The 10,000-nt window shown below is 35.4% G+C and overlaps 1 protein-coding gene across 18 annotated transcripts in view; it reads right to left on the bottom strand.

Annotated features, from left to right (window-relative positions):
- Positions 1-10,000, bottom strand: part of LOC115214246 — a 397,241-nt gene that overhangs the window by 65,960 nt on the left and 321,281 nt on the right. For 6 of the 18 annotated variants that reach the window (XM_036504497.1, XM_036504498.1, XM_036504495.1 and 3 more), the window contains exon 11: positions 3,582-3,668. The exons of the other annotated variants lie outside the window; for them this stretch is intronic. In XM_036504497.1, coding sequence (XP_036360390.1) covers positions 3,582-3,668 — 87 coding nt within the window. The remainder of the gene's footprint in view (positions 1-3,581; positions 3,669-10,000) is intronic. 18 annotated transcript variants of the gene reach the window in all.

Raw genomic sequence — 10,000 nt, 5'->3', positions numbered from 1 at the left:
AGTAAGTTCGAAGTAAATTGCCGTTAACATGCCAATATACGCCTGCGATCAATTCTGTGTTGTATTCTATGTTGTATCTATATCACCGCATATGCACATATTATACATCACACACACGTACATACCTACGTGCAAATATATGTACACATATATTATACGTGTATATATATATGTATATATATATATATATATATATATGTGTGTGTGTGTGTGTGTGTGGTGTGTGTGTGTGTATGTGTGTGTGTGTGTCTGTCTGTCTGTATGTATGTATGTATACATGTATATACATGTATATGAAAAAATACAAATAATCTTGTACAGATCTAATGTACATTCTTACAAATTTGAGGTCCTAGTTCATGTATATTTATCCATGATGTACGTATCGAGCCGAAATATTTACTCTTGAGACATTATCATTTTGTTTGTGTAATTACCGAAGAGCATAAATATTTATTTAATCTGTTTCTTTAATTCTGGAGTCACATTTGAATGTTGGAATCACATTTGAAATACATTTGCTGAAAATGCCTTTTGAAGTAGAATTCTGAGTAAGCATGTCCTCATTCCTACAGAAAAACAACGAAACCTCCTAATTACACGTTAATTATGGAGAATATTTAATTCCTATCTCCTCAAATTTTCAATAAGTTTTGTATCATAACTTCAAAAGTTAATCTTATTCGATTAACTTGCATCATATTTGTTGTTGCTCATCATATTCATTCTGCAGAATACCCAGTCCTTCGATTTACATCGCGCAGTTCAATTGACTCCGATTATTCTACGTTGTCCTTCATACTTGTTAAGTAGAAACTTTGTGGATTTTTAATCGCTAACGACCACTTATATTCGTATTGGTTGTTTTTATTTTCTTCATAGTAAACTTCATTAGGCTTAGATTACGCTTAGACATTGGTGTCTAGTCTTGGGAATTCTATGACTTATATCTGATGTATATATGATAAATGATGATATATATTTATATATGTACTTATGTATATATGCATATATATGATTGTGTATATGTCTGTATGTATGTATATAGATATATGTATCTATAATATATGTATGCATTGTATATGACTATATATCTATATATACATATATATAAATACACACACACACACACACACACATATATATATATATATATATATATATATAAACTGACATACATGAGCTATCTGAAATCGTACATAAATATAAATACGAATTCGTTTAAAAATATACAGAGAATGAATTTCAAAATAACATGCACGCATTCACACGTGAACGCACATGCGTGTGTGAGTGGATATGGCCATGTATGAATGTATGAATATATGTATAAAGATATGCCTATGCTGTATATATATATATATATATATATATATATAATATATATATATATATGGACGTACTCACTCGCATACACACGCGCGTATACACGCACACACGCACACACATATATTTTCTTATATAGCCATATTTTGGAGACGATACAAGTCCAGTCAAATAGTGTATTTTGAAAGATTAACTGTACAAATCACAACATACACAGGAATATATATTGCATGGAGTTAGGAGGACTAGAGAAAGAAAAAGTTCGTGGTAGTTCAGATGTAGTTAGACACACTCCGGTATAAAGGAAGACCAAAAACGTATATGGAATATATTTTTACTTCGAAAACAAACAACCACAGTATCTCTCACTCCTCAGGTACTACCAAACAATAAGTCACTAGACAGGTTTGGGGATTTCGTCATTCTGAAACTAACAGATCTTCTGTTTTATCCATGCTGGTCTTATGACGGGGTGTATATTTGATTTCATTCAGAAAGAAGAATTTCTCCTCACGCAGAATGAGTTCTCCTTCATAGATGTGTTCTTCCATAGTAGTGAATGTCTCAAGGGAGATGTTGTGTTCCACTATTTCTTCTGTGGTTTATCGCTTCTCTTCATTTCTTGGTGGTGATATTTCAGTTTTTTGGTTTACAAATGTCTTCCTATCTCCTTCGGTCTTCTGGTCCTAATTATGATTAATAAACGGGGCGATAAGTTTCTAAATATATATACATGTTTATGGCTTAGATTTTGCTGTTCTTACTTTTACTGCAGGCTCTTATCATTGTATTCGACAGTTATGACTAGGGGAAATTCTTGGTTCGCTTCCTATCTCCTGGAAATCGTGTCGGAGTGGAGCGATACGGTTCTAAAAATTAAACCGTGATGAAATAAACAAAGGAAAGTAGAAAATCTGGATGGGAAATGCTGGAATATAAGACTGAGACGAAAAGCTTCTTCATTGCGGCTCAGGATCGAACTCTTGACTCCGGGAATCAGAAAAATCGTGTAATGAAGTAAGGTAAGTAATCCAATAAGGATAGGATTGACGATAGAGTAGCGAAAACATCCACTCAGCATTTGATTACATCACGTGTGTCAATACCAAGCTAAAGACGATAACTGTCATTGTTAATGAAAACGATGAAAATTAAAACTGATTTGATATTCCCACAGTAATAGTGGTACTGACAAAATATTTTGTGTCGAGAAAGATGCAGGAGAAATATTACGTCTTTTCTGAGATACTGTGATTGACGTATAAAGTGATTTAAACATCAGCCGACAAGGAAGCGGCGCAATTACAAATACCACCAATGAAAGGTCCAACATGATGAAAGCAATATCTTCTGAGGTGAGTATGGACTTCTGAAAATATAATCAGGGATGATTATATCCTATCAGATCCTGGAATTGGACAGGTCAAATTTTATAACACCTTGGAAGGGAATAATTTGAATTCCGATAAAAAGGAAGCTTGATTGAGTACTGCGTAAACCTGAGAAAATTATCATCATTGATAAAGAAGTAGATCTATGATAATTAGACAATTGCCGTTGCTACATAACAAGATATATGATTTCTCTAATGTTGCATTGAAAAATCTACCTGGTGGTATGTAGAGAAATTAATGATTTGACAATATAAAAAAGGAATACGAACATCTATGGGTAAAAGTTTCATGACTGCGAAGCGGCGAGCTGGCAGAAACTTTAGCACGCTGGGCGGAATGCTTAGCGGTATTTCGTCTGTCTTTATGTTCTGAGTTCAAATTCCACCGAGGTCGACTTTGCCTTCCATCCTTTAAAATTAAATACCAGTTACGCACTGGGGTCGATGTAATCGGCTCAATCCGTTTGTCTGTCCTTGTTTGTCTCCTCTGTGTTTAGCCCCTTGTAGGTAATAAGGAAATAGGTATTTCGTCTGTTTTTACATTGAGAGCTCAAATTACGCCGAGGTCAACTTTGTCTTTCATCCTTTCGGGGTCAATAAATTAAGTACCAGTTGCGTACTGGGGCCGATCTAATCGACTGTCCCCTTCCCCCAAAATCGGGCTTTGTGCCTAGAGTAGAAAATAATAATATTATGATTGCTTTTTGTACTCCAATTATAAACCTATATTTGTACAGGTAGATATTGGTGGACTTTATTATTTTTCTAAATTTTAGAAGACTTGCAGATCTTAGGCAATTGCGATAGTTAACAGTTATTCTATAAATTGATTAATAAGCGAAATATGAGAAACATAGAAAACCTTCTTTTTTTTCTTTTTTCTTTTTTTGAAATTTTCCACTGAGAGTACTTTGTATCGCAGGAACCAATCCCTTGTTTATAGACTTGACTGAAATAAATATATAACAACCAAACGTTTGATAATGCTATTAAAGTTTCTGGCGTAAAAAAAAATAGCGTTATATCTTCACAAAAATATACTAAAAGATCCGAAAATTAGAAATGAATACAGTAGAGTAATCAGCTTTTAATTTATGTTCCCCTACAAAGTGTTGTTTACTGATAAAGATGAAATAGCTTACATAACATTCAAAACAGAAAATAGACTGTGAAATAACATCATATGCCCTCATCAAATTTCAATTTACTGTTTTTACTGTTTCTACTTCGATATTTCCTAGAGAAACACTAAAATTACGAGATTTTATGACTGAAATCCTCAAATGAAATAGAATGAAACTCATGTAAATCATTTAAGGAAATTAACGTAGCAATTGAGTTAGAAATGCTGATTAATTCCAATAAATTCATTTACTAATTACATAGTTGTTGTCATTATAACTGAGATCCATATCAACCTTGATCGAGCAAACCAAAGAAAGTTCTAAAACTCAATGTTATTGTATTTCTAAGGTTTGAAGCACCATATTTCGAACTTCTATTTTCGTCATAGATATGTTAAGTAATGGCTTAACTTAAACAATCAAATTTTGGTTTTCGAATATCGACCGGAATGGATTGTTGTAGTTAATCTTTTCCGTTCAAGACAGATAAAATATCCAGTTTTACATTTATGAAAGCAAGGCCATACGTAAACATTTCTCAGTGATAATTTGTAGTTGAAAAATGTTAACATCTCCATTGTGACGACATTCCCTTTATTTCTATATCAATTAATAGATTTTGTCTTCACTGTAGAGGTCAAATAAGACCGAACCATTTTTACGCAATATATTTCCATTTCTCAAGAGGATGTTTCATCAAAGTCTTACAGCTCTCTCGGAATTTTTTTGCCAAAATTTGTAACTATTATTATCATTATTATTTTGTAACATGTTTTGTTGGAGCTTCTAGAGTCTTACATGTTGCCTGCAACCTACGGTACCATGTTATCCATTCTTTTCAAGTATCTAATACTTTTCTGTAGGAGGCAAAACTTTAGTAACAATTCTCTATATTTCCCCTGATACCTTCTGATACGGTTCCCAAGGACACTATTCGTGGTCAAAGGGGCATGCAACATCAACTATATAGCATATGTGGTGCATCTTATCCACCACTACTACGTACGGTCTGACGTTCTGTTATGCTTTAGCATCTAATCTGTTTGGATTGAGAAGTCCCAGAGGATTTTGCTAGATTCCAACTCCGTGGATGGTGCTCATACCACTTCTTGCCTCTCTCTTTAGCCTCCGCTTTCCGCAGTTACCAATGGAACACTTTCGCAACCAGATCGTGTCGCCACAACGTTTTGTGGTTTTCGGCAAGTCTAGGGTATTTGTTCGTGATGTAGGCAATGGTTTCATCCACACTTTTGCAGATCCTGCACAGCGGAGAGACTTGCTTATTCCTAAGTTTGATCCTCCAGTTCATGGCCAAAGCTTGGTCTTGCGCTGCCAGTATATTTGTCTCGGTCTCTAATTTTAGTGTTCCTTTCATCAGCCAATCCCACCTATTTTTCCAGCAACTTATTATTATTATTATTATTATTATTATTATTATTATTATTATTGTAGTCCAACTCCACCCCAGGCCTTCGCTATTGAATTTCTGTAAATTTCTCGAATTTTGCTACGTTCGGCCATCCAAACTATATTATCAAAATCCAGAGTTGACCTCACAAATGTTAATGACATTATGCCCCACTTTTACACGTGAGCTAAATTGTATAACAGCTGTAGATATCTTTTTAAAGCATTTTTGAGAGTAATTTAAAACTAGTCAGTTTAAATTAGAGTATCTGGTACAGGAAGTAATCTGTCTCTGGTTCAATAGCAGATATCAACAGATGTTGTACTACACATACTGGTTGTGTAGCCAGATTTATACTTTCTGGCGAGAAAGTTGCTAACGGAACTTTTGATGCTGTACCTGATGCATTTGAAACAATACAGTATCGTTTCCCTACCTGGAAAATAGTATGAAGGCAAAATTGCATGTCTAATATGTCTAAGACCGTACAGAGAGAACAAGGGAGCACGAATATGAGAAACATCAACAACAGCAACACAGTACAAACAATAACAATATTTACTTCAATGATAACATTACCAACAACAACAACAACAACAACAGAAGCGTTGAAAACAACAATAATACAAGTGTAAAGGCAAACATATTTTCTTTCATTCAAACTCGCAATATGTGTACAATGCTCGAGTAAGGTTCAAAATGATGGTACAGAAGCACATTGTGGCGAGATTGCGTGGGATGGTGTAATGATATTTTCAGAAAAAGATCTACTATGGCGGTGCCCCAGCACGGCCACAGCTCGTGAGCTGAAACTAGATAAAATAAATAAAATATACTGGCTCCAAGTGAAGAATGGCTACATATAGATTGTATAGGACTATTAAAATAAGGTCTAGATTATCGAACACCTGCTCAAACTGGAAACAATGCCTTAACGTAATAAGGGCTGTTCTAGGATAAGCAGCTAGTGAGAGGAAATACGCGGCTGAGGTGGCCATTTGCTACAGTGAGCCTCCACTTCCACTTAAACTTAAAAGAGATCTTGTGTTGCAGAAATGATTGGGATTAATGTGTGCCCCTACAAAGATGAAACCCGAGTGATGGTGATCAACGAAAAACACAAGAAGTACACGTGTCTCGTATACATTTCTCAAAACAAAAGACAGGAACCTTTCTTGGCTTTCTAGGAGTTGGTTGTATCTGAACATGATGGCATTCGCGAATTCCCAAATAGTATTGCTGTTCTAAATAAAACAACATTAACATGAAAATAGACATGGACAGAAGAATGGACAGGAGAAACATGCAGTCATATATCTCCAAGTCTCAAATACTTTGGAGTACGAAAACTCAAATAAGACCAAAATATATAACAAAAGATATAAATAAACTGACCATCAACAACTATAACAGTTATAAAGACAAACAACGTCAGCAGTACCATTAGACACAATAACGAAAGGGGCAAGAAGAACAAGATTTAAAAGAGCAACACTAGCTACAACTACCATATAAATAGCAAAAGTTATGAAAACAAAAAAACACAGCAACAAAAACATACACAGCAGCAACACTTTACTCGGCAAATTCCGGGTTGTTCCACAAGACAGTAGTGAGTAATTGGAGTTCATAGAAATAAATCACACGCATATTAAGTCTTTGGAAAGAAATAAATGGATCAAACTAACTCAAAGAACTACTGACACAAGGAGCACGCAAAAGAGTTTTGGAAAAGAAGTAGATATTTAAAACCGCTGACAGTTAATAACAGATAGAAAACTGGATGCTTTCGTGTATGTAAAATCTTTCCTGTCTCATTAATATTGGTTTCAAAGTTCGGCACAAAGCCAGTAAGTGCGGGTGAGTAGTTACGTTGATCATATCGCTGCTTGTGCTCAACTGGCACCCAGAAGACGAAAAGCAAAGTCAGCCTCACCACAGGACCACAATGCATCTACACTTTTTACTCTTTCGTTAATATTAGGAGATTACTGAAATAGTGCCATAGATGTACGCAGTTACTTCTACGGTATTACAGAAAAAGGAAAGTGGAGTGCAAAAATCTTACTCCACTCATCATGTGTCTCTAGTTGTCTGTCATGCATCGCCTAGATCTACCGATCACATTATTCCGACCTTGAATAAACGACAGTGAAATATTTGTAGATAGTTTCAAGTACTTTGCTACACATACTAGAAATTCTTTGTATGCTCTTGACTCTGACGTTTGTATCCTTGGTTGCTAAGAGGGTGGGGTAACTATAATGTTAATAGTTTAGTCAGAGACGCATACATTTGTGCGATACATTGTAGATAAGTCAGCACTATACTTACGAGTAGAGTTGATGAACCAACCTGCCTTAACGATGTTGTGCGAGCAGCCATTTTCTCCTCGGTACTCAGAGGCTACATCCCAACAGTGAGCAACGGAATTTGTTCTCTGATTAAACTAAACACCCAGTAAGTAAAAGGATTTTACGTCGTATTTGAAGCACATAATTCGTATTTCAAGTAGCTATAAGGGTTTTCTGCGGAATATGTTTGTATGGACAAAACATCAACAGCAAAGAATCAAACAGGTCTTAGCCTATGAAGGCAACTTGTTAAAAGGCCGCAACAGACACAAAATCGGAGAAGTCGTAAAAAGGATTGCATTGCACTCATTGCCTAAAGCTAAGAGACCAAAGAACACCTTTTCCCAGCCACAAGTTGCGGTGATGATGATAACAATGAAACAACAATAGAGGAATGTATACAACCAGTAAATCTCCTTCCCAGTCGTGTTTATCCCATTCGCATATGAATGGACTTCAAAGTAGAACACCAGACTTACACAGCAAAAACATTCCGGAAAAAGATAATGAAAAGAAGCATGTGGCTGAATACACCTACGAAATGGAGACGTTATACGACAAAGATTGCGTTTCTTAGAAAGAGTGTCTCGCTGTTGTAAAGAGAAACCGATCTCTGATGAGGGGGAGTCTATTTCCGGTGAGGGGATCTAATTTTCTGTCAGCAGGAATTCATCCCATAATCAAATGAAACGAAATCCATAGCTTTTTGGGAGACCAACAAAACGTGTAATAGAAGGCACTAGACATGATCGAGCTGCATACAATCGAAGTGAAGATCGAGGAGGAGATAGGGATCAGAATACAAAAAGCGTAGGAAAGATCGGCAATCATCAAAGTGCAACTCAACGTGCATCAAGACTTTGGGAACTACTTGCCGACCTTGAACAAAGAACTTGTCAACAAACATTTAGGACTCACTAGAGTAATTAGAAAGGTCACCTAAAATGAAAAACAGGCAGACTTCCAAATTCTACACATCTTGTCTTAATGGTTGTAAGGAAATGGCACAGAGAATACATCATTATACTCTTTCATTCATTACGTTTTTATAATTTGGATATTTCTCCTTAAAGTTTTAAACTAGTCTCCTTATCCATTGACACTTCCAGTCGTTTTCATATAATTTGTATTCCACACACGTCTTTGTAAGTATTCTTTTTTAATGACTGATCTATTTATATGAATTGTGTCTACAGTCAGTAGCTAATCAAGAAAATTGATTATTTATCACACACTACAACGTCGCGCTGCTAAATCATTCTGATTTTTCATATTATGGTCTTTTATAAATGTGCAACTTGTGTGGTGAACTAGTTCTGTTTGGTTTCGTCGCCACACTTCTTTGTGCTTTCCAGCATTATCTGTAGTGTAGATAATGCGCCATGCTACTTGCAATATTTCATTGGTAACCCTCTCGAATGGCAGTGTGAGATGCAATAATCTCGAGTATAGATTATGTAAGAGTAAATGTTATGTTATACTCTTTTGTGATTATTGTGTAAATCATGTTTTGGAAATTTTTATATTTAATGCTTATTTCATAGAGTATGTACCGTGCAAGCTATTATTGTATTGAATGATGACTATTTATGGTATATATTGTTTAGAGATTGATCTGTTTTTTATACTACTTTATTCTTTAGATCCAGCATCCTACAGTTTCGTTATCAACATAAGGGTCATGTTTATTATATCTGTCCTTGATTATTATATCTGAGTGGCCTACATTGATATTATTGTTCGAATGAACTGACATAACCCAGATGATTGCAGTCAAGGTTTCGGTATACTATCCAGCAGATATACCTACCGACTCGATATACTAGAGTAACCGAATATAATGAAACCAATTATTGTTTCTAATGACTGCATGCTTCCAGCACAAAAATTAAGAGACATTTCTGATAGATGGAGATTACGTTCGTTCTGGCAGATACACGTAAGACTGAGGGAAGGATGAATCCACTGCTGCTTAACAGTCGTAAAATATCTATGCGCTAAAATAATTGATGTAATTGCTTTACTTTAGTATACTGCCGAAGGATATGAAGTGGTTAAAATCGCGAATATGTTAGAGTACAACACAGAAGTAACTTCATTAAGCAAAAGCATTTCACAAACATACAATCATTGTCAAGATATAATTCTTCCCTCTGTTACTCTCTTGATCATATCCTTGATGTGACTTTAAACTGCATCCGATTATGGGGCCGTGGTTTGTGATGGTATTTCGATATTTTGAGATTCTTAGCCACTATTTTTATTACTTCGAATATGACATCGAGTTGTAGCACCTGCAAAGCTCTTAGCTATGAAATAATTATCTTGTCATGGAACTATCTCCGAAAGAGTCATTCACAGACACTCCAATGGTCTAGGCTGATGAGATCCTGCA

This window comes from Octopus sinensis, linkage group LG7 (assembly GCF_006345805.1).
Source record: "Octopus sinensis linkage group LG7, ASM634580v1, whole genome shotgun sequence".
Classification (NCBI taxonomy): domain Eukaryota; kingdom Metazoa; phylum Mollusca; class Cephalopoda; order Octopoda; family Octopodidae; genus Octopus; species Octopus sinensis.
This window is presented reverse-complemented; position numbering and strand designations above follow the sequence as displayed.